Source organism: Panthera onca, chromosome B3, assembly GCF_046562875.1.
Source record: "Panthera onca isolate mPanOnc1 chromosome B3, mPanOnc1 haplotype 2, whole genome shotgun sequence".
Taxonomy (NCBI): Eukaryota; Metazoa; Chordata; class Mammalia; order Carnivora; family Felidae; genus Panthera; species Panthera onca.
Genome location: NC_138344.1, coordinates 134,393,161 through 134,418,832, shown reverse-complemented (window position 1 = coordinate 134,418,832; position 25,672 = coordinate 134,393,161). Strand labels below are relative to the sequence as shown.

At 39.1% G+C, this 25,672-nt stretch overlaps 1 protein-coding gene across 3 annotated transcripts in view; it reads left to right on the top strand.

Moving 5' to 3' along the window:
- Positions 1-2,032: 2,032 nt before the first annotated feature.
- The window catches only part of TRIP11 (thyroid hormone receptor interactor 11), a 61,783-nt gene continuing 38,143 nt past the window's right edge, over positions 2,033-25,672 (top strand). The window contains exons 1-7 of one of the 3 annotated variants that reach the window (XM_060620585.3): positions 2,033-2,558; positions 6,478-6,539; positions 12,905-13,015; positions 15,693-15,971; positions 18,138-18,206; positions 19,677-19,842; positions 22,718-23,083. In XM_060620585.3, the coding sequence (XP_060476568.2) occupies positions 2,420-2,558; positions 6,478-6,539; positions 12,905-13,015; positions 15,693-15,971; positions 18,138-18,206; positions 19,677-19,842; positions 22,718-23,083 (1,192 nt within the window). In that variant the 5' untranslated portion in view covers positions 2,033-2,419. The remainder of the gene's footprint in view (positions 2,559-6,477; positions 6,540-12,904; positions 13,016-15,692; positions 15,972-18,137; positions 18,207-19,676; positions 19,843-22,717; positions 23,084-25,672) is intronic. The other 2 variants (XM_060620584.3, XM_060620583.3) reach the window with 2 other exon arrangements.

Here is a 25,672-nt window from a genome sequence, read left to right as displayed (position 1 = left end):
AATGTCACAGGACTACTAAAAGATATGAATACTCAAATTGAGGCTCTACAAAATCCTTCCCTTTCTCTTAATGACTGGTAAAGTTTCTGGTTTGGAGGGAGGACTAAGGTAAACTATTAAGGGTCTCTGTGTTGGACTTCTCATTCTTATAGCCACTTTATTATTTTTTCTAATATTTGTTTATTTTTGAGAGAGAGAGAGAGAGAGAGAGTGCGAGCCAGGGAGGGGCAGAGAGAGAGGGACAGCGCTCCAGAGAATTTACAGCTGTAGGAAACACAGGCTTGATTGACACTAGCTAAACTTTTCAGTTGTCCAGAAACCCACTTAGGTCCTATGTTCATGTGACTCATCTCAAAGCAGTTTCCCACTTCAATAATCGCGCCCCATCCCACTCAATAAAAGCTAGAGTCCTTACAATGGCCTACCAGGCCCTATGTGATCTCTGTCCTCCCACTCTTACTTCTTGGTCCTCATCCCTTATCATCCTTCCCCACCCCACTCTGCTCCAGCCATCCTTGCCTTTTTGGTAATCCTCTAACCTGCCAAGGATTCTCCTGCCTCAGGACCTTTACATCAGTTGTTTCTTTCTGCCTGTACTGCTCTTTCTCAGATACCCACATATTTCACTTTGTTTTTCCTTAAGTAAGCTCTAGGGGCTTGAACTCACAACCCTGAGATCAACAGTCGCATGCTCTACTGACTGAGTCAGCTAGGCACCCGGATATATGTCATTCTCTTAATTACTTCAAGTATCTGTTTAAGTATCACCCTATCAGTGAAGCCTTTCCTGACTGCCTTCTATAACATTACAAGTGTCCCCTCTCCTCATATCTTTTCCATATTATCCTTACCCTGTGTGTGTGTGTGTTTTTTTCTTCAAGCAGTCACCTGTCTTATATTTAGTACATTTTGTTTATCAGCTCTCCCTTCCCAATGGAATGCAAGCTCCAGAGACCAGGGACTACGTATGTCTTCTCCTGCTGTATCCCCAGTGCCCAGAATAATGGTAGACATACCAACTCTCAGGTCATCTGTGTGCTACATTTTTGAAACTTTACATACACTTAAAGAGAACTCACCAGGCACTGTTCCGAGCACTTAAAAACTATTACCTTATTTAATCATCCTAACAACCCCATCATTCTCCATTTTACAAACGAGAAACTGACGCACTGAGAGGTTAAGTAACCTACCCACGGTCATACAGCCAGTGACAGATCCAGGCAGGTCCCAGAGTCTGCATACCTAGCTCTTCGGCACTGATGTCTTCCAAAAAAAAAAAAAAAAAAAAAAAAAAAAAAAAAAAATACACGGAAAACATTTGATAAACACCTCCGGAATGGGATGCAAATTCTTCATTTAAAAGCTTTTAAGGTGGTCTGCGTTTTAAACTTCATGGGTTAAATCGGCTTCTTGAACAAAGCTCTTGGTATATTCAAGAACGCAGGGTTTCAACTACGAGCTGTAAAGCTACCAGGGAAAATCACTACTATAGAAAGTAACCAACATGTTTTTCCTGCACGAACAAGAGTTCGCAACCCATCCTTTTTACTTGTGTATCCTTAACTCCTACCCTAGTGTCCGGTACAGAGCAGCCCGACAAGCTGTAGAAGAAGCGACACAGTAACCGATAAGTAAAGCCTCTTGCTGCACAGTGGAGCGACCCCGCAAGGGCCCTTGCGATGCTGAATTCGTGGTACAGTTAAAATTAAACACTCAGGTTTCACCGACACAGTCGGGGGGTCCAGGAGCTTTCCGGGCCGCTCTGGCTTCGAAAGGCACCACTCGCAGAGGGCTCTGCCTGAAGCTCAGGTGCAGGGAGCAGGCGCCACTGCGTCACCCCTTGCTCATGAGACCACACCCCCAGCGGCCAAAGCCTGTGCGCTACGTGGAGGCTGACCTTGCCCTGGCCGGCCGCTTTCGGTCCTCCGCGATCCCACGCTCCCTTGCGCCAAGGACGCGTCCGGCGGCTCCGCAGAGCCCTTCTATGCCACCGCGGCTCCTCTCTATGATCCATTGCCGCGTTTGGAGTGGGTGTCATGGCGGTCGGCGTCGAGTTGGCAGGAGTTGCCTTCGGAACTGGGGGAAGTCACTAAAGCAGAGGAAGAAGTGGCCCAACCCGGACGGTGGGAAGTCGTAGGAATGAGCAGAGGCCTCGCGGGGTTGACTGTGGCACTGGAGGCGGGCCCCTGGTAACGTCCCGGGCCAGGCCTCTGCGTTTCTAGGCAGAGTCGGGCCGTTGGTTGGAGCCCCCCGAAGCCGGCGTTGCTTAGGAACCCCTCATTGTGTTGTGGAATCTTGAGTGTTTTGATATGGACTAGCCCCGCGAAGGCGGTGGTTCGAGGACATTTGGCGGGGTCGTCCGACGACGCTGGACGCTTTGCTCGGAGCGGACCGGGTCGTTCTCTAACCTGCAGCGATGTCGTCCTGGCTTGGGGGCCTCGGCTCCGGCTTGGGCCAGTCTCTGGGTCAAGTCGGAGGCAGCCTGGCTTCCCTCACTGGCCAGATTTCAAACTTTACGAAGGATATGCTGATGGAGGGCACGGAGGAAGTGGAAGGTAACAGCTGGAGCGATGGGAGGGAGGGTTTTCCTGGGACCGTGGGAGCTCCCGTTTGGTTCCCACTTCCATCCGTCAGGAGTGTCACTCCCTTTTTTCTTTACACTTTTGCCTCTTCTTAACCGATTTTCTCTAGACCACTGGGGTCTGGAGAAGAGTTCTGGTTGAATACTCTGTATACCTCAGAATGAAACTGTTCCTGCATCGAGTAGTTTATTTTTGTTTGGTTCTTCCACGCCCACCGCTTACTTTGCCTTTAACTTGGGGGCGGATCTGATCTTGATCCTTTTCCTTTGTATTGACTCGGTTAAAAAGTATCTGTGCCTCACACATAGTCACTGTATTCCTTCGATTTTTAACAGTTGAAGCAACTCATTAAAATATTCACAGAGTCTTAAGCCCTTTCTGACTTGAACGTATTGTTAAAACGTTCCAGCTGAAATGTATTTTTGTGCCTACTTACCATTCCACCCATATTTCGACAGTAAAATAAGGAAGATAGCCCATTTGGGTATCCTTAGCAACTTTCGCTCATTTTTGAAGTCCTTATTTTGCTTTACTAATGAAGAGTGACCCAGAGTTACATGGTAATCGGTAGTTATGTTAACTAATATTTTGATTTCTTGATATTCTTTCCGAAAGTAGTATTTAGATCTAAAGAGTACTTTAATTTCAGTGTAGGTCTGCCTCCAGAGAGAGGATGGGCTGGTTTTTTGGATGAGAGCACTTCCTTGGATAATTTTATTTCTTATAAATTAATAAACTAGCATTCTGGTTTAACTTTTTATCCTGATTTAATCAAGCCTTTGTGTTTATTGGGTTGAAATAAACCCAGTTTTGATAAATTGATAAAAAGAAAGTATATTTAGAATTTCTGCCTTTCTACAAGGCAGAAACTTTGGAGAGCTGCAGAAATCATTTTACTGCTTGGAGTACACTTTGGGTGGGAGGTACATTAGGTGGGACAGGTTGGGGATGAAAGGGAAAGGAAAGGGTCATGTGACTTTGAAATTTAGAACAGAAAAGGGCTGGATAACAAGGGAAACGACTAGTCTCTCATTGTATCCTAGTTAGGGGAAAACAGTTGGCTATTCCTAGAAAATAGCATCCCCTCTGACATGACTGTCCTGTAGGCTTAAGGTGGAATTCATTTTGTTCTTCCTACCAGATGTGGTTCTGTATTCTCAATTTTAATGGTTTCATCATCTGCCCAATCTCCTAAACACGAAGTCTTTGTCACTTTTATTTTGCCTTTCTTTTCCATCTCCTGTTTCTAGTTGGTCATCAAATCTTGTTCATCCTGTGCCAGAATTGTTTCTTATATTTGTCCTTTCCTTAATTCTCCCTTTTTCTCTATTTCAGTAGCGCTTTTCTCTCCCGTGTACTTTGTCCTTCCCATCCCGTCACCCGTTTCTCCCTCCTCCACTCCCATTTTCTGCGTGTTGCCAGTTTTCTAAAACATTAAGTGCTTTAAAATCTTTTAGCTCTGTTCCTTACAGGATAAAATCCAAACCTCTTAGTTTTGGGACACTGGAAACCTAGCCTCGCTATGATCAACATCCCTTTTCTAGTCCTAGCTGTTACGTCCTCTTCTCTTCACATTGCTGTACATGTGCACACTTACATACACATGCGCGGTTTGCTTGCTTGCACCCAGAGCGTGTGCCACATGGAACTTTGTGAAGTACCTGCACAACTCCAAGCCTCTGCCTGGAAAGCCCTTCCTTTTCTACTTCCTCCTCTACCCTCCTTTGCCTGGAAAACACTTTTTTCCAGTATGACTCTGCTCATGTGCCCGGTACTTGGTGAAACCATTTTCAGTCCGTGGCAGGTAGGCTGAGTTGATTGCATGCCATCTGTGTTTCAACATAACTTTGTGGATCTCTCTTGGAGAGCGCTTACCACGTTGGGTTATGATTTACCTCTTTCCTTGATGCCCAGGGTACGGATTATATTTTATTTATCCTTATATTACTAGTATCTGGCTCCTTCCTTGGTACATAGTAGATGCTTAGTAAAAAAAAAAAAAAAAAATTGCTTAGTGATTATAAATCTGCTAAGTTGCTTAATGCTTCTCTTATTTTCCCTTTCTATTAAAATAGGACTTGCTTGAACCTAATTTACTGATTTTGTAAATCATTTAAAAACAGGGCCAGTTCACGTATTCATTTAACAAGTAATTATCTACCTTGTGCCAGCAGTGAACAAGATAACAGTTCGACAATAGCATTGTTGGTACAGCTTGAAAATCCTCCATATTTACAGTATCAGAAAGTTGCTATTGTACCAAAAACTGTACTGATTTATTGAGGCTTAGGAGTTGGGCTTTTAAATTAGACATGGATAAATTCCATTTTCATGCATTTCAAATTGTGGGATCTTTAGCAAATTATTAAATACTGTAAAACCTTGGATTGCGAGTAACTTGTTCTGAGTGTTCTCAAGACGAGCAAACATTTGTAACAAATTTTAACTTGATAAAAAAGCAATGTCCTGCACCACGAGTAGTACGTGACGCTGGATGTCACATGATCACAACTGAGCCATTGGTTCTTGAAATTCACTGACATACAAGTGCTTTGGATTACAGGCATGTTTCTGGAATGAATTATGCTTGCAAACCAAGGTTTTACTTACTTAACCTCTGTAGGCAGAGTTTCCTTATCTGCTAAATAGATATAATCATACCTACTATGAGGTTAGGAGGATTAAGTGAAATGAGTGTAAAATGTCTAGCAGATGGTAAGCATTAATAAACAGTAACTGTTATTTTTGTTTTCCCTCAGCAAGGAAGAATTTTTTGATCTGCACAACGTCTCCCCTTTATTCTTAAAAAGGCCATGATTTTTTTTTTTTTTTGTGGGTGGAAGGGGAGGAGGGCTGCATAAACCTTTTTTTATCCCTCTTTGAAACAATTGCTGCTTCTAACAATGACCCTCCTAAACAGACTAGATTATAATTTGTTCTCTTCTGAGTAGCAATTAGACAGTCCTGTCAGAGTTTCAAGCAAGATGTATAAACAACCACAGAAGCAACCGCACCTGGTGATTTTCAAAACAAGAAAAGTGGGTTTGTCATTATTTATTGGATGTCACTTGTATTTTCTTTTTATTTAAACTGTAAATCAGAGAAGTTATTTCTATAGTATTGAAGTGCTGTGGCTGATGAAAAACCTTACTGCCTAGGAAAAAATCTTAACTGTGTGGATGGTGAATTTTTGGGAGCATCAACAGTGCCATTTTGATACTGCTGGCCTCTGACTCCCTTTAAAGAAAAAATTTTTTTTCTTGATTAAAACTTTTTTTTAAAGTAAACTCTATGCCCAGTGTGGGGCTTGAACTCAGCTACCCCAAGATCAAGAGTTGCATGCTCTACCGACTGAGCCAGCCAGGCTCCATCTCTGACTCTCCTTTTAAACGAAAATGTACAAAAGCAAACTGAGCTCCTTTGCATTTTAAATAAATTGTGCCCGTTTTAGTTGAAATGAGTGTTGTTTTAGTGCATTTTTATTCTTCATTTATAGGTCATTATTGTTTTTACAGTGTTGGGAGCAGAAGTTGGAAATAAGGCCTAAACCCTAGTTGTGTAAGTTTCATCTAAAATTATACTAAGCCAACAGAGAGAGATTGAATTTTTCAAACTCAATTACCCATATAAAATTTTAAGGAACACCTCCAAGGGGGAAATGTAGGTGTTCTACCTAGGTACAGACAATAGGCGAAAAGAGTAACTTACATGACGATAAAGAACATTTGTGACAATAGGAAGTTGTGGTAAAAATCAAGTGATATTTGTCTTCTGAATTTGATCCCAGATCATACCATTCTGATGAAAGCTCAGTGAAATCTATGTACTTTAAAATGCCTGTTTACTCACATGGTGTTGATCATATATTCAGTGTATGCTGTTTCTTTCGTAGCAGAATTACCTAATGCTAGGAGAAAGGAAATTGAAGCCATTCATGCAATCTTAAGATCAGAGGTAAGGAAAATTAAAGACTATTATTGAACTTAGATTTTTCTTTTTTGAAGGCATGACAGTGACTCATACTGTATTTCAGTTCTTTTTACTGCACTGCTTACCACTTTTATCTCTTCCCCTTTATCTCAGGTTTTTTTCAGTGTTATCTTCCTTTAGATGAAGAATATATGTTGCTGCACTTTGCTATTTTATATTCCTGTCTCTGCTTCTCTATGCTGGATGTAGGAAAACAGCCACGTGTAGACATCATGGTGGCACCAATTGATCAAGGAGTTACCATGTTCTCACAGTGTGCTCAGTTACAGTAGTGCATTTGTTCAAGTATCATGCGAAGAATGCAATTCTGTTCATTCTAGACGTCTCTAATTTGCTAACATTAAAAGAAGTGCGATATTTGTATACAAAGAAGTTAAGGGTATAGGTATACCAAATTAATCTCACCATTTCTTTTCCTGTTGTTAGTGCCTCGTGGTGACTACCTCTGGACATTATACTTAATGCGGATGAGGACAACTTGGGAAGGGTTCAAAGGAAAGCCATAAAGAAAGTGAAATGATTTAAAATGGGATCTATTGTAAAGTACTAATGACACTCAGTTAGCCTTTGGATAAGAATGGCGAGGGGTGAGGGTGTTAAGCACGTTTTCCTCTTTGCTGAGTCCATAAACAGAGAAAATTGAATTTAAAATATCAGAAAATATTTACTAACAAGCACTAGTAAATTCTGGCCCAGGATACCGAGGTGAGACTGTGGAATTTGGAGGTAGAGAGATGTCTCAAGAGGGACTATCGTGGTATTCTGTCTTAATAGGATATGGCAGTTTGGTGACACCTGAGTCCTTAGCTATAATTGCCTAATAAGTAGATGCTTCGGTGACAGACGAACTTAATAGCTTCTTTCTTTGTACGGCCAAGATAGGAAGGTGTTACTGTAATCCCTAAAGAAATCCTTACGAAGGCACTCATTAGTACTGGCCCACCCAGAAAAATTAAATGGTAGAGTTGTGTTTAGTGGCATTAATTTAGGTAAATTCACCCATGTACATTTGGGGGAAAAAGTAAATAGAGTTAACCTGCTTAGTGAATGTCTGCTCTTTATTCAGCTTGAGATCAGAGAGAGAGATCTTGTGTCCCTCTGTCGATCTCAGTTCTGATCTCTCATAGGGTTATCACTGGACTATGGTGAGCATGATTCTAACATTTAGAAATATTTTTGAACAGGGAGGGGAACAAAACATAAGAGACTCTTAAATATGGAGATCGAACAGAGGATTGTTGAAGGGGGTGTTGGAGAGGGGAATGGGCTAAATGGGTAAGGGGCATTAAGGAATCTACTCCTGAAATCATTGTTGCACTATATGCTGACTAATTTGGATGTAAATTAAAAAAATGAAAAAATATATTTTTTATATAACGCATCCCCAGATGAAAGCCACCTTCCTCATTTGCTGCTTATTCACAGTAGCATGAGCTGCTCAAATACTAGAGGAAAAGAGACTGTTGGAATTCCCAAGGGCTTTGTTTTCTGAGGTGATTTTGATCCTTGCCATGTGTCAGCACAAAAGAGCTTCATACTCTAACCCCTTACTTGATTGTGCAATAAGAGATTAAGGTGGAACTACGATTGAAGCCAGCAGGAAACTAAAAATACAAAATTCTATTTAGAAAGTTTTGGTATAGACAGAGGGTGTTGTGTTTTCCAGAGGAAATTAGATTTGCTTACAGGCATTAATACTTGAAGTGGACTGAATTAGTTAGATTTCTTCAATTTAATTCTCTGAGCCAAGAAAAATAGGCATCACAATTCCCATCTGGATCCAGTGAACTCTTTACTTTTTATGTTAAATCATTTTGTGAGTGATTTATAGAAGTAGGAATAAGGTGATAATGAAAAACTTTACTACAAAAATTAAAAAAAAAATTTTTTTATGTTTATTTTTGAAAGAGAGACAGAGAGAGACAGTGTGAACAGGGAGTGGCAGAAAAGGAGGGGGCACAGAATCTGAAGCAGGCGCCAGGGTCCACGCTGTCAGCACAGAGCCCGACATGGGGCTTGAACCCACGAACTGTGAGATCATGACCTGAACTTAACTGACTGAGCCACCCAGGCGCCCCAATTAGAAATTTTTTATTTTTATTTTTATTTTTTTAATGTTTATTTATTTTTGAGACAATGCGAGAGACAGAGTGCAAGCAGTGGAGGGGCAGACAGAGGGAGACACAGAATCTGAAGTGGGCTCCAGGCTCTGAGCTGTCAGCACAGAGCCCGACGCGGGGCTCGAACTCAGGAACCATGAGATCACGACCTAAGCTGAAGTCGGACGCTTAACCGACTGAGCTGCTCAGGAGTCCCCCCGATTAGAAATTTTAGTAAGAATATAGCAAATCGATATTTTCCATACGTTTCTCGTTTTGAAAATATATACTCAAAATAGGCAGTGTTTTTTGAATGTAGTCGACTGCTTATTAACTCTTGTGCATGAACTGAAATGCATCTTATTTGTAAATACTGGTTCCAGATTTCAGTTGTATCTCTAGTAGAGTTTAGTTGATCATGACTTCTGGTTCTTCTTGACTTGTGTCATTAAAACCAGTTTTTTGTTTTTTGTTTTTAATTTTATTTTAAAGAGAGCAAGAACCCGAGTTGGGGAGAGGGATGGGGGGGGAGGGAGAGAGAGAGAGAGGAGAGAGATCGAGAATCTCAAGCAGGTTCCATGCCCGGTACAAAGCCCAGCATGGGGCTCTCGATCCCACGACCCTGGGATTGTGACTTGAGCCAAAATCAAGAGCCGGATGCTCAACGGCGCCACCCAGGTGCCCCCAAAACCAATATTTTTGACAACTTTGATTGCTCATGATTTTGTTGAAGAGACGATAGCTATCATCTTTGCTCCATAATTACAAAGCCAATTTATAAATACTAATTAGATTTATAAATACCAATTAGAATGATCAGGCTACTGAATTTTTTCCATTTTTATGTCTTTTTCTTCCCAGTCACCTTTGTATACACACTTTCCTACAGCATTTATCAGTGTATGAACTATATCAAGTAAACTTCAGTGTACAAATATCATGTATAATGAAAGAATTTGGTCACATATCCATTTAGCAAAGTGGGATGGCTCAGGTCCTTGTCACAAAATATTGGGAGATAAAATCTTTTCCTATTGAATGACTAACTTGATGAGAACACCATGTTTCTTTTTTGTTCTTAGAAATATATTGTTCACTCATCAGTTCTGGAGTTTGAGAAAATTGTTCTAGGATATCGTTATTTGAAGACTTGGTTGGGATTTTACCTCTACAACCTGTTCACAACCATTAGACTCTGGAGAGCTGTTTTCTGTCTCTTCACATTTATCTTCTGTGTTGTCTTAATAATTGTGAAACGTTTTCCTCTGTCAGTTTTCTTCTCTTTGTTGAAATGAAAATTCTGAATTTGCAGCTATGTTCAATGAAAGCAAAACACAACAGAATAAAAGAGACACCACAAAGTTGGTGTCTCTAGCTTTTTCTTTTTAAAAGATGATGTAATGCTTTGGACACTGCAGTCAGAAAGCTGGTTATTTCACTAATCACTGGGTGATTCTGTCAGTCTTCTCTTTTCCTATTACCTAAGACTTTTTTAACCTAGTTGAGAATAATTGATGAATAATGATAAAAAAAATTTTTAGGATGATAAAAAAATCAAAATGTTTCAAGTACAGAAAAAACAAGGTCATTACAATCTCATGAATGTTGTTAGATTTTTAAAGGGCCCGATATCCCCTTATGATAATGACAAGATAGAATAAGAGTTAGTTAGTTATAGATTTTATTTTTAAGTAAACTCTGTACCCAGTGTGGGGCTCGAACCCACAACCTCATGGTCGATAGTTGCACACTCCACCAACTGAGCTAGCCAGGTGCCCCAAGTTTTGTTTTATTTAAAAAATAAGTGGGGCGCCTGGGTGACTCAATGATGTCATGGTTCACAAGATCAAGCCCCATATTGGGCTCTGTGCTGACATTGCGAGCCTGCTTGGGATTCCATCTCTCCCTCTGCTCCTCCCCAGCTCGCTCTCTGTCTCCCTCTCAAAATAAATAGATAAACTTAAGAAAAAAATAAGTACATTTTCTCTCTTTGTTGGAGGACATCTAAGAAAGAGTAAAAGTCATCAATATCTGTCCTTACACATAGTTAGGACTGCTCAACAAAGAAACTCACTGAGTAAAGTTGGTTCCGACCTTGATGGTGTAACAAGGGTTGATCAGGATGGAATAATTTAAGGATATGAGAATGTTGTAGATTTCAAGGGCAAAAATCATAGCCAGACTTTAGAAAGGGGCTGCAAACAGAACTGCAGACCACCAGGGATTTGTCTCTCGTTTTTACTCCTCTTTGTTCTTCTTTGCATGTGTTTATTCTTCATCCTTTCAGACCAGCCCTCTTGGTTCCATATTCCACATTCTAGAAAATATGGCCACTGACAAGTGATATGTTACAGATCAGCTGCATGAAGAGAATCTGTCCTTCGTGTACTCTGTCCATCTTTGTGACTCCCATATGGACAGGGAGATGAGGGCAGAAACACAACTATTGGCCAAATTGGAAGCTTTCAAGTTCTCATTCTCAACCAGAGTTCAACAAATAGCCTGAATTATTTTTATCTGAAAAATCCTGGAGTGGACTGTTATGAATAGATTTTGACTTCAGTATATTGTGTTGCTTTACGCATGGTGTTTTCATGTTAAAAGATTACAGAAAGTCACACGAAAGCAGCCAATAGAATAGAAGGTAATTAGTTGTGTGACTTTGGGGCCTGTGTCTTAAATTTCCTCAAGATAACCAAGATTTATATTAGATTTCTAGAGATAGACTCTCAAAGTAGGGTTTGTGTGTGTTGTAATTTTTCCGTTGATTTACTCCTTTGATTTTCTCTGTGAATTCATCCAATCTCCCTGGATCATAATTTTCACATCTGTTGACGTAAGAAATTCCTAGACTCTAAGAAAACAGGTCACCTTCTCAAAGTGAAAAAGTCTTCACCTTCTATCACGAGCTTTTTTTTTCCCTACCACATCATTCACCTTTTTCTCCGTTATCATTGTTAACCTGTGTTTGTAGGTATTAGTAGAATTCTTAGGAAGTTATCTGTGATAATTTGTAAATTCTTTTGCAAAAAGTTTTAGTGTCCATTTATCTTGCTCCATTATGTGCTTATTCATTCAAATTCAAGGAATGATAATACATAATGGTAATTTAATATTTGAGTACCCAAAATTTAATTAATTTTTTAAACATGTTTTCCAAAATCTTAAAAGACTATAATGTCTGGATTCATTGAATTAGAATATTTCATGTACTTTTAACTAACTTTTTTTTTTTTTAAGTTTATTTATTTATTTTGAGGGAGACAGAAATAGCACAAGCAGTGGAGGGGCACAGAGAACGAGAGAGAGAATCTCAAGCAGGCTCTGCACTGTCAGCACAGGGCCTAATGTGGGGCTGGAACCTGTGAGATCATGACCTGAGTCGAAACCAAGAGTCAGACGCTTAACTGACGGAGCCACCCAGGTGTTCCAACTTCTAACTAGTTTTTGAACTGAGTTTCAGTATGCTTTTCAAATTGTTTTTTTCAGAAGTGCCTCAGGAACCTGGGGGACAGGCAGACAAGTAATAAGGTGCTTTGGCCTCCTGCCTGTACTTCAGCAACAAGTCTTTTTTGAAATGATTTCTATTAAAAAGTTCTATTTGGGGAGAAACCAGAAGTTGAGACATGTAATCCAGTTTATTCGTTAACTTGACATATATTGTGTACTATAGGCTAGACCCCGGATATGCAGAGATGGGGGAAGCATTGATCATTGGCTTTTTATTAGCAGAAAATCAAATAAGCAGCATTTTTTTTTTTTTTTTTTTTTTTTTACTTTGGTTCAGAATTTTGCATAATCTCTATTAACATGGCTATTGCACTTGTAGCTTTGATTGAAAGTGTACTTTAAAAGCCAGAATTCTGGGGGCACCTGGGTGGCTCAGTCAGTTAAGTGGCTGGCTCTGAGTTTCGGCTCAGGTCAGGATCTCACAGTTTGTGTGTTCGAGCCTTGTGTCAGCACGGAGCCTGTTTGGGATTCTCTCTCTTTCTCTCTCTGCCCCTCCCCTGCTCATGCTTACTTGTGCGCTCTCTCTCTCTCTCTCTCTCTCTCTCTTTCAAAATAAATAAACTTTAAAAAAATAAAAAAGCCCAGAATTCTGAGAACTTTTATATTTTATATCATTTTCTGTGTGAAGCAATATATTTTTCATGATGCCATACACATAACTGTTACTTACATGTTTTACTTTAGTCTTTTTGTTGAAAATACTTTTTTCTTTGCTTCTAGAATGAGAGACTCAAAAAACTTTGTACTGATCTAGAAGAGAAACATGAAGCATCAGAACTTCAAATAAAGCAGCAATCTACAAATTACCGAAATCAGCTACAGCAGAAGGAGGTAAAATTTATTACAATTACTTCATATTTATTTCACTCTAATGTATTTAGGAGGGTTTTTGAGAGTTATAAATCAAGCTATATACAGATCGAAAAACATGTTGAAACGGTGATGAAGTTAATAATCCCCAACTCAGTTTGATACCAGTAATTTAACAAGAACTCTAAGCTTTTCTGTTATATTTATATTTTATAAGCTAGCCTTTAATTTCTACTTTCCCAAAGAGGAAAACTCTTTCAATAAAATATCTTTAGGCATCTGTTGCTTATAATTTCTGATTTTATGAAACCTAATTTCTCATCTATTTACTTTAAGTTGTCAATCAGTGTGATAATTGCTAATGACATTTTTTAAAAATGATTTTGACTACTAGTGTTAATATATATTGAATTGACATTTGCTTGATTTTCCATGGGAAAATAGAATATTAAGTATATTAAGTTGACTTACATTGTTCTGTAAATATTTTTTCCCTTTAGTTTGTTAGAAATGTTTATTTTGGAGTTGGCTTATCTTTTCTTCGCAGTGCTGGTAATAGATATTCTGTAATTTAACCAGTGTTATCATGAATCCTTAAAATATAGATGATGTTTCCATATTTCATTCTGTTGAATTTTCTTCAGTGTTTAGTATGTAAATGGAATTCAGTAAATGCTCCTATTGAATTGAACTATTTCTTGTTTTATCCAGATCATCTGGGCTCTCTTCAGTATGTTGAGTAAATGTTCATTTCTACCATAATTTCATTATATGAGTTTTTAAAATTTAAATACATTGTTTTTTAGTTCTTTTAGTGACATACTAAGATGAAAAATGAAAGTAAGCCACATTAAAGATAATTATAAACATTTAAAGAAGAGGTTAAATTTCCAATCTGTTGGGAATTGATTTCATAAAATACAATAAAATTACTTCAAAACTAAAATGAATATAAAAAGGCAGAGTTACAGGTTCGAGTTAGAGCTAAAGGCCCACTTATTAAAAAGATTTAACAGATTATAAAATTACTCTGTCAAATTGCTTTAAAAGACTTTAAGCCTTACTCATTCTATTTCTGTACCTGTCATGGACTGGTAGTAAACATTCATGCCTATAGTCCACAGACCACACTTTGAGCAGCAGTGACCTCTAGGTATTACAGTAGAGCCGTGGTTCCCACCCAGGGGTTTACAGCTGAATCATCCATGACACCTTAAAAAAATATACGTGTTTATGCCCTCCAGGAGATTCTGATTTTAGTGTCCTGGGAAGGGGCCCTGGTATTGGTATTTTTCAAAAACTTTATAGGTGATTCTGATACTCACATCCTAATTGAAAACACTGCTGTGGAAAATTCAGCATTTAATTTTCTACTTAACTGAATATTAGAGGGCAAATTAGGCATTTAAGTTTAGAAATGCCTCTTTGTTATTAGAGTTTGCATTTTTTAACTCTACAACTTGATATGTGTCCATTTTATAGGCAGAACTTGCTTTGTGTTAAAGCTATGCTTGAAAAAATTATGAATTTCCATACTTTTTACCAGAATGAAAGATAATATGTGACTATACTTAAGATCTGCTGTTTTCTGCCGTCATTGTGATGTTCATAATCCCTAAAGATGCAATTCATCTCATGACATTTATGGAAAAATGAATGAAATATGTGCACTGCTATAGATTTCTATTAGAGAAGAGGCTCTGATGAGAAACGTGTTTGTTAATATATTTGACGTCATTGTGTTTGGTTTTTGTTTGTCTAATTGCTTGGCTTTACGTGCATAGAAATATTGTTGGCTGACTCCCAGTATCAGATTCTCCTCTGTCGTGGCGGGGTGTCTTCCAGAGTAGGTATTTTATAGAAAGCTTATCTCAATTCTCCCTATCTTACTCACTTTTATATTTTGAGTAATCTCTCACCCGAAATGGATCTGGCATTATGGTATGTCCCGTAATTTCTTTTGGACAGTGAGGTGGTATTGCCAGTCCTCAGTCAAAACTCCTCTGTAGGTTTCAGTATTTTTGTACTATTCTTTCCCTGAGTAAACTCAAATTTTCACCGGCTCCTTTTTGCCAAGGCTAAAGCAAAGGCCTCTTTCAATGTATGATGTTTTCCTAAGACTCATGGGCTAATAACCACAGGCTCACTGTGCTAAGATTAGATTAATAAAGCATTCTTCCAGCTGTTGTACAGACCAGTAGAAAGTTACCTCTGATTCATGGTGCATTTTAAGTCTAAATTCAGCCATGATCAGTTATATAAGACTGTTCCAAAGATGCTCTAAGGAAACTTCTGATACGTAGGCTGATGCAGCTTTCATTTTCTCTTCACTTAGAGTTTGATAATACAAATAGAACCCTCGGAAATTGCCTGTACTACCTGATACATCGACAATAGTAAACCCGTGTTTAATTGAGAATTTAATTGCTTCAATTAACATATGAGTGAGATTCTGATCTTTGCACTATTTGAAATATTATCTGTGCTTTAACTGGTAATCATGTGTGTTTTTTTTCATGTTTGGTTTTTAAATAAAAATGTGTGGTTAGGCTATTATAAAATACTAGGATTCAGTTGGTAGAGTTACCATCATTGGATAGCTTTAAATCATTATAACTTTTAATGTTATGAATCTGTAAACAGATCAATGTGGTTATTTTAAAGTACGTTCTCTAAAACGCAGATTATAAATGTATAGGTAGAAATCAGCCATCTTAAAGCAAGACAGATCGCACTACAGGATCAGGTGCTGAAGCTTCAGTCAGCTGCCCAGTCAGTAAATTCAGGAGCTGGCCGAGTACCAGCAGCACCTGCATCGTCTTCATTTGGTTATGGCATCAGTCGTCATGCTGCTGCTTTCCATGATGACGACATGGACTTTGGTGACATAATTTCATCCCAACAAGAAATAAACAGATTGTCAAATGAAGTTTCAAGACTCGAGTCTGAAGTTGGCCACTGGAGGCATATTGCTCAGGTTGGTAAAATTGCCATGAGTTTTTGAACATTCTTAGTAGAAAGAGTGGTTCTGAATGTAGAACTTTTGCTATCAGAAAGAACCCCAGACTAGGAAATTGAAAACCTGTATTCTAATCCTGCCAGTGATTTTCTGAGTGATTTTGATCAGATCATCTTTCTTTCTCATCTTAGTTTTTTCCTCCCTCTATAAAATATTTGGAAGAAATTCTCAAAAAAGTTTAGAGCAACAGAACTATGTTTTAGAATAAAATAAAGGCACGTCGGGGTGGCTCAGTTGGTTGAGCGTCTGGCTCTTGATTTCAGCTCAGGTCATGATCCAAGGGTAGTAAGATCAAGCTCTGCATCGGGCTCCTTGCTGGGTGTGTAGCCTGCTTAGGATTCTCTCTTGTTCTGTCTCTTTATCTCTGTCTCTCCTTCTCTCCCTCCGTCCCTCCCTCTCTCCCTCTCTCCTTCCCCCACTCTCTCTGTCCCTCTCTCCCCCTCTGCTTCTCTCCCTGCTTGCACGCACCTCTCTCCATAATTAAAAAAACATTTTTTTTCTTTTAAATAAAAAGTTACAAGTCCAGGACTTAAAAGAGATAAAAATGGAGTTGCTATGGTTGAACTAGCCATCTTTTCCCCTGGAGTCCTTGAGGCTTCTTTGATGGCAATTCCAGGGCTCCGAGATACCAGATTGAAACTACTTGCATAGATGTTCTCTGAAGTTCCTTTATCATTAGTTATGTGTACGATGAAAATTTGATCATTGGTATCATAAAATACACTAAACTATTTTGTATTATTTTTTGTGCAGTAGAAATTAAATCTTTGCTATTTGGACAGTAAACTTTCTTTTAAGGAACACTTTCCATCTTATGTATCAGATTTTATATACTATTGATATTGTCAATAGATGTGAGACCCGAAGTAAACTCGAACATTGCACATTTGGATTTAATTTCCTCAATGTAGAGAAAAAGTATAAAAGTAAAGAAATTGTTTCTTTTTGTGAGTGTGATCTAGTTATATAAAGGAGAAACCCTACCAATTATTTTTTTGCTTCTCAAGTTGCTAGACATTTCCCGTACCCAAAATACATCTTAGGATGATCAGCTTGTCCATTTTATCTTTAAAAATGTAGTAGCTCTTAAGCTACTATAATACTGTAGATTCCCTGTCCTACCTTCAGAGATTAGGATTTTGTAGCTTATTTTAGGGCCCTGAAAATTGCATTCAAACTGTAAATACCCCAGGTGATTCTGATACGTATTTTAAGAAACATAAGATTTCATAGGGAAGAGGTGTTTTTTGAGTATGTATATATAAGCATATCTTGAAGGTTTACTATATTACCTATAGTAGGATATCATGGTGGAAAAGGCATAATTGGGATCTTTCACAGGACTTAATTTTTCAGCAAGGCATAGTAAAACTTGTGTTATATTTTACAAGATGTTTGTATATATGCTATCCTAATATATATTAATCTTAGTAACTGTGTGAGGTATTTATTACCTCTGTTTTACAGGTAAACAAAGTAAAAGTTTAATACACATATTGTCACAGTGAGTAAGTTGTGACTCAACCAGACATCTTTTGACTCTGAATCCTGGAGTTTCTGGTATACTTTGTTCCTTTTTTTATCCAGAGAGCAGCTTTTTGTTCCCTAACACACTGTATAGTAAATGTTAAAAAGATAAATGAACAACATTCAGCTTTGAATGAGAAGAGAAAAATCCAAAAGTTCTTTTAATTGTTAAACTAAAGGTTGTTCTGTATTGGGGTAGAGATCCAGGTAAAATCATTTTAGAAAGATTTTTGCTGGGTTATGATTAGAATTAATGTTGGATAACTTTCCATTTTGAAAGATTGTCTTTTAGGAAGCTGTTTGATTATCAAATTTACATTTTGTTAAGCTAAGTAAAATATTCTCTGGTGTTTTCCTTCTTAACAGTTATTTTGTAAAAGTGTCTCCCTAATTAGTTAACAGACTCTTGAAAATTATCTTTTATTTGTTGTGTATTACAACTGGACTGGGTTCTTCAAAAGTGCTTGGCATTCTTTAATCAGAATTTGGGAAATGCTCCCTTTTTTGAAAGATGTCGTTTAATAAAATTAATTTGTGACTTTCTCTTTTACAAGAAAATCAATACAATTATTTTCTAATTCTGTTTTTCTGATCTAGACTTCTAAACCACAAGGATCAAATAGCTCTGATCAAAGTGAAATCTGCAAACTGCAAAGTATCATTAAGGTAAGACAGGTTGTTGGAACAATGGCTATTATACATCTAAAATTGGCTTATTAAAAATATATGTCTAAATTAATGGAAGGCTCAGTTATAAAGCTAATTATATAGAGTATGATTGTTTCTTTTCCGTTTTGTATCTTCGTTCTTTATGACAGTAAGGTGTATAAAAATGTCTCTTCAAAATTGTTTGGTTTTGAACATTTATTTTTTTTAAGTATATTTCATTAGTCTGTACTAGTTACTATATCTTGTAAAATGGTCTTTATTAAAACAATTCCAAGGTTTTGCTGAAGTTTTCAGGGTTTAAAGGATATTGACAAAATAAAATGCTGATACTATTCACTGTAACTAATTATTTTCCTTTAATGGTGGAATTTTGCTAGTTTGTGTCTATTATTATTTCATTCAAGAAAAATTTTAGTTACATAAAATTATCATATGGCACTGAATTGTTTTTAGTGTATAAATTATTGTCAGATATAGAATTTTTTAGTTTTTGGTTTTATTATTATTGTAATACTAACATGGGTGGGTTCCCAAGTCAGACCTGTGTTTGAATCCTGCCTCTACTATTTACCAGCTGTTCTACTTTGGACAAGTTACTTAATCTTTCCAAGCTTCCATTTTATCCTTAGTACAGTAGATCTCATAATACCTTCCCTGTAGGATTGTGTTAAAGTTTAAATGTAAAGATCCTTGCCAAGCGCTGGCACTGAAGTAAGCGCAAAGGATTAAGGAACAACCTTACTTGTCTTCTCAGGAAGTAGAAGCTAATTTATAGATTAAGATTCTTGGGTTACAAGCAACAGAAGTCATTACTGGCAAAGTAAAGCAAAAGAGGATTTACTGGAAGGACCCAGGTTAGTCTGTCCACAGGATTGAAAGAAGTATTGAGCGTTTTGGTTTTAGGATGGACAGGATTGGGAATAGCATTGGGGATGGACAGGATTGGGAATAACATTGGGGATCTAGAGAGTGGGACACAGTGGACCAACTTTTCTGGGTGTAGCTATCACAGTGCTTCTGGTCCAAATAATTTCCCTCTTTGAAGGACTCTGCTCAAGATCTGGATTCCTAGGAGAGAGACTGGTGGTCTCAACTTGGGTAGCAACGTGCCTTGGTTAACAGTTTGGGAGTCCCATCAAGACTGGTGGAAGGAAGGGCTGAGCAAGAGGTGGGAGTAATAGGACACCAGCTACAGACTGAAGGTTGGGACTGGCATCGATGGGATATGTCACTAGCAAGAGAAGCTCATGGTCACAGATATGAAGAAAAAAAGATATTCAAATTGTTCTTAAGACCCAAGAAAGGCAAGGGTAGAGTCAGAATTGTCCAGATTTGGAGGCTGTGTTTAAATTCTCTTCAACCATAGCGTGTTCAGAGAATTATTCTTAATACACACTTCTGCACAATGAAATAGCTTAGGTGTATCATTGATTATAAATGGGGTTAACCTTGTTTTTATTTTTTAAGGAACTTAAACAGAACCGAAGTCAGGAAATTGATGACCATCAACATGAAATGTCAGTGTTACAAAATGCACATCAACAGAAATTGACAGAAATAAGTCGTCGGCATCGAGAAGAATTAAGTGACTATGAAGAACGAATTGAAGAACTGGAAAAGCTGTTACAACAAGGTTGTTAGTTTTTATTAACTTAATGTATTAGATGATATAATTAAAAGACCAGCCTAGTAATGTGTGATCAAGACACTGATGTAAACTTGGACTAAGTTCTAAAGAATGAGTGAATGACTAGTTCTGTTCACCTGCCAGAAATTTGCAGTGGCATCACTATTATCAGGATTATGTGGAAGTTGGGCCACCTGCATGGCTCAGTCGGTTAAGTGTCCGACTTCAGCTCAGGTCATGATCTGATCTCAGATTCATGAGTTCAAGGCCTGTGTCGGGCTCTGTGCTGACAGCTCAGAGCATGAGCCTGCTTCAGATTTCGTGTGTGTGTGTCTCCTCTGCCCCTCCCCTGTTGGCACTCTGTGTCTCTCAAAAATAAACATTTAAAAAATTTTTAAAGGGGCGCCTGGGTGGCTCAGTCGGTTAAGCAGCCGACTTCAGCTCAGGTCACGATCTCACGGTCCATGAGTTCGAGCCCCGCGTCGGGCTCTGTGCTGACAGCTCAGAGCCTGGAGCCTGTTTCAGATTCTGTGTCTCCCTCTCTCTGACCCTCCCCTGTTCATGCTCTGCCTCTCCCTGTCTCAAAAATAAATAAAACGTTAAAAAAAATATTTAAAAAAAAAAAAAAATTTTTTAAAAAGGAAAGATTATGCAGAAATGGAAAGGTCCATTTGCCTTTGTGACAGATAGTTACAATACATAGATTTCTTTGTATTGTTTGGTGGTGGTACTTTGGTAATAAATGATTAGAACTATTTTCACTTTCTGGGGCACCTGGGTGGCTCAGTTGGTTGAGCATCCGATTTCGGCTCAGGTCATGATCTTGCAGTTTGTGGGTTCAGGCCCTGAGCTGACAGCTCAGAGCCTGGAGCCTGTTTCGGATTCTGTGTCTTCCTCTCTCTCTGTCCTTTCCCTGCTGACACTGTCTCTGTCTCTCAAAAAATTAATAAATGTTAAAAAAAAACCTTAAAAACCAATAGAACTATTTTCACTGTCTTTTAAATTCATATACATAGGCTTTTTAGTAGTTCATTCAAATAATATTTTTCCTCGACTGTTTATTTTTTTTTTCTTTTTTTTTTTTTTAAATTTTTTTTAACGTTTATTTATATTTTGAGATAGAGAGAGACAGAGCATGAATGGGGGAGGGGCAGAGAGAGAGGGAGACACAGAATCGGAAGCAGGCTCCAGGCTCTGAGCCATCAGCCCAGAGCCCGACGCGGGGCTCGAACTCACGGACCGGACCATGAGATCGTGACCTGAGCTGAAGTCAGACGCTTAACCTACTGCACCACCCAGGCGCCCCTCGACTGTTTATTTTTAAAAAGCTTTATTATGAGGGCAGCTGGCTGTCTCAGTCAGTGGAGCATGTGACTCTTGATCTCAGGGTCATGAGTTTGAGTCCCATGTTGGGAGTAGAGATTACAGGGGGAAAAGATCTAAAATAAAAATGCTTTATTATGGTAATTTTTTTAAAAAGTTTATTCATTTTTGAGAGGGGGGAGGGGCAGAGACGGAGACAGAGAATCCCAAGCAGCCTCCACACTGTCAGCACAGAGCCCAACGCAGGGCTTGATCCCACAAACTGTGAGATCACAAACTGTGAGATCACGAACTGAGCCAAAATCAAGTTGGATGCTCAACTGACTGAGCCACCCAGGCGTCCCTATTGTAATTTTTTAAGACTTTGTTTTTATAACAAAATTGAGAAGGAAGTGCAGAGATTTCCCACATACCCCCGCCCCCAAACGCATGCCATCCCTCCTATCACCATCACTTAGCAGAGTGGCCCATTTTCCACCAAAGATGAACCTACACTGACACATCACGATCCCTCAAAATGCACAGTTTACCTTAGGGTTGACTCTTGGTGTTGTACATTCTGTGGGTTTGGACAAACTTATGCACATATTCATCATAATATACAGAGTAGTTTCAGTGCTCTAAAATCCTTTCTACTCTGCCTACTCACCCCCCACTTGCCCTCCCCACCAATCTTTTTATCGTGTCTATAGTTTTGCCTTTTCTAGAATGTCACATAGTTGGAATCATACAGTATGTAACCTTTTGAGATTGATTTCTTGCACTTAGTAATGTGCATTTAAAGTTCCTCCATGTTGGGGCGCCTGGGTGGCTCAGTCGGTTGGGCGTCCGACTTCGGCTCAGGTCACGATCTCATGGTCCGTGAGTTTGAGCCCTGCTTCAGGCTCTGGGCTGACGGCTCAGAGCCTGGAGCCTGCTTCCTATTCTGTGTCTCCCTCTCTCTCTGCCCCTCCCCCGTTCATGCTCTGTCTCTCTCTGTCTCAAAAATAAATAAATGTTAAAAAATTAAAATTAAAAAAAAAAAAAAGTTCCTCCATGTTTTTTCATGGCTTGATCCCTCACTTCTTTTTAGTGCTGAATAGTATCACATTGCCTGGATGTACCACAATTTATCCATTCACCTCCTGAAGGACCTCTTTGCTTCCAGGTTTTTGTAGTTATGCATAAAGCTGCTATAAACATCATTGTTCAGGTGTTCATGTGGGTAAGAGTTTTCAGTTCCTTTGAGTAAATACCAGGGAGTGCAGTTGCTAACCATATGGTAAGGTTATGTTTCATTCTGTTAGAAACTGCCAAACTGTCCTCCAAAGTGGCCCTACTGTTTTGCATTCCCACCAAGAGTGAACGAGAGCTCTTGTTCCACATCCTCATCAGCATCTGGTGTTGTCCATGTTCTGAACTTTGGCCGTTCTGATGGGAGTGTAATGGTATCTCGTTGTCTTAACTTCCAAAGATTTTCAGGTTCTCACGTCTGTTCAATCTCGTAGCTGTATATAGCAAGCTACTTATCTCTTGGTAGCTGACATTTGCTGTCCTTGATTTTCTGTTCATGTTCTAGGTGGCTCAGGAATTGCAGTCACTGATCACTTGAAAATCCATGAGATGCAAAAAACTATTCAGGATCTACAAACTGAGAAAGTAGCGTCTACAAAAAAAATTGAAGAACTTGAGGATAAAATAAAGGACATAAATTCAAAATTATCTTCTGCAGAAAATGACAGAGATGTTTTGAAGAAGGAACAAGAACGCCTGCACGTTGAAAACAGACAAATAACGGAAGAGTGTGAAAACTTGAAACGGGAATGTAGTAAATTGCAGCCTGATGCCGTGAGGCAAGGCGATGCTGTGACAGGAAGAGAAGGAATCCTGTCGCAGGGGGCCTCGGTGCAAGAGGAAGTGCTCAAACTGCAGCAGGCACTGTCTGGTATAAAATGTTTGGAACTTACTGATGATGGGTGTTTTATTGCGTACCAGTTGTTTTAGAGGCACACTGAGTACTGTATGGGAATGGAGGAGTCATGGAAATGACTGTGTAGAATTTGAATCGAATTGTTGGTTTCGCTTCAGTGCCATAATTAACGGATAACAAATAGGAATTTTCTACTAAAAAGGCTTCACTCCCTGCCTCATCCTTAAGTATTTACAGGGGACTCATTGCTTTAGGAGGCAGTGTAGATTTTTGGGAAATGTTTAGTAGCTGTTTATTGGGAGGAGGTGTGGGTGTATTTCTGTTAATCTGTGTAGAACCAAATACTTTCTGGAACTCATTAGGGTCCAGACCCTCCAGTTAGGGAATGCAGCCTCCCTTTTTTAAAATTCTGTATCACCTTTTGAAATGATGTCCTGTATCGAAGCAGACACAAGAGTGATAACCATAGGTCTTTTATCATTTTCCATGCTGAAGCTGGTACTTCGTTACCATACCTGTGTTCTGTGTTAGAAAAAATAAGTTATTGAATGAAATAGGCCAAACACCAGTATTCGTTCATGCCAGGAAAACATAATAGGAGCTCTTTAGCTGCAAAGATGTGTTTTATTTTGCATTTTTGTCTTCTCACAATATAAACTCTCACATTATGAACTGATTGATTCTTGCTCTGGAGGGTGTTTCTAGCCCTTGGGTGCTCTGCTCCCCGATCCCCGCCTCCAATCTGTCTCACTTGCCTAGTTGTTTATCCTGAGTGCCTGACCTGGATGGCCAACTCTATAAATTCATATTAAAGTTAGGTTCAGGGTCGTCGTTGGCCTCCTCCCCCTCCTCCTCCCCCTCCTCCTCCTACTCCTCCTCTCCCAGCCTTAGTGATTGGTGGCATTTACCAGTTTGCCAAAACAGAGATTTTGAAGTCATCACCTAGCATATCCTGAAGGTTCTATTTCCTTAGCATCTCTGGCTTGGTACTCTTTCAGAGGCATTCTAGGGTTTCTCACAAGTGCCTCCATTCTAGGAGCTGCCAGGAAGGCAAAGAGAAGGCTGTTGACTAGGGATCTAGACTTCTTTCTTGTTTGACTTCAGAGTATCTCTGCTCTTTTCAAAATAAATGCATCTGTTTATTCCACATATTGGGTGACTCAGATGAATTCATTTGCTTTGAAAACAAACCTACTGCCCTAGTCCTTCCTCTTTTTCCAGTTTCCATGCCACTGAATAACTTCAGCCAATCAATTTTCTTTTGCCTGATTAACTGTAGTAGTTTCTTCATGGAGCAGAATAGCACAGTAGTTAAGTACATGACTGTGCTAGAATCCAGCTCTGTCACTAATTCAGTGACGTTGGGCAATTTAATTACCATCTCTATGCTTTTGTTTTTCTGTGTAGTTGGGATAATGATACTATCTTCCATAGTTACAGTAGTAGTAATGGGGATTCTCTGAGTTACTACCTGCAGAGTTCTCTCTAGAACAATGGCTATCCCGTAGTAAGCATTACAGAAATGTTAGCTGTTATTATTTTCTGGTCTCCATGATTCCTTGAATCAGTTTTTTTTCTTTCTGCAGCCAGGATGGTTTTTCAGAAACTCAAAACAGTTTACTTCCCTGATTGCAATACTTTGTGGCTCCCTTGTGAACTTCAGGATAAAGTCTAAACCTCATACTTGCCATAAAATGTCTTTCATGATCTGGTCCCTGTCTCCCCCTTTAATTTCAGTTCTTCCCATTCTCCTCACGTGCTAGGCGTTAGCCGTACTGAACTTTCTATACATCTCCTTAAGCTGATGATGTTATTGTCTATTAGGTCTGTCGCCTTTGCATTTGCTGCTCTGTGTGGAGTGTCTCTGTTTCTCTCTGCTAATTCTTAAGTACATTACAACTCATTGCAGGTATCGTATCTACTGGGAGATACTATGCTGCTGCTTTCCTAGCCTTCCTCACCCCTCTCCCACCCCCAGATCGAGCAGGTGTTTGTCCTTTCTGCTCCCTGTAGCACCTTGCGCTCCCTGTATCATACAGTACTGTGGTCACGTGTTTACTTGTTTGTCTTTCCTCTGAATAGAAAGCTCCCTGAGGGCCAGCAGGGACTAAAGGTTTTCATCTGGTTGTCTAGCAACTGACCTCACAGTAAACGTTCAGTATTATCTGAGTGAACATTGAATAAATCACTTCAGCTGGACTTAAAGTATTCTGTCTTTGTGTTCTTCCAGAACTATTTCTATATATGGATCTATCCATAATACCAGCTTGAATGGCCTTTCTATCTGTTGTCATGTCCAAGTCACTTTATTTATGTTTTTACTGTTTGTTTATTTTTGAGAGAGAGCGTGTGTCACATGAGCAGGGGAAGGGCAGAGAAAGAGTGAGACAGAGGATCTGAAGTGGACTCTGTGCTGACAGCAGAGAGCCTGACATGGGGCTTGAACTCAAGAACCATGAGATCATGACTTGAGCCAAAGTCAGGTTTTTAAATGACTGAGCCACCCAGGCTCCCCTGTCATTTCTAAGTCACTGTAAACATTGAGAATTGGGGCACCTGGGTCGTTTAGTTGGTTGAATGTCAAACTCTTGATTTCGGCTAGGT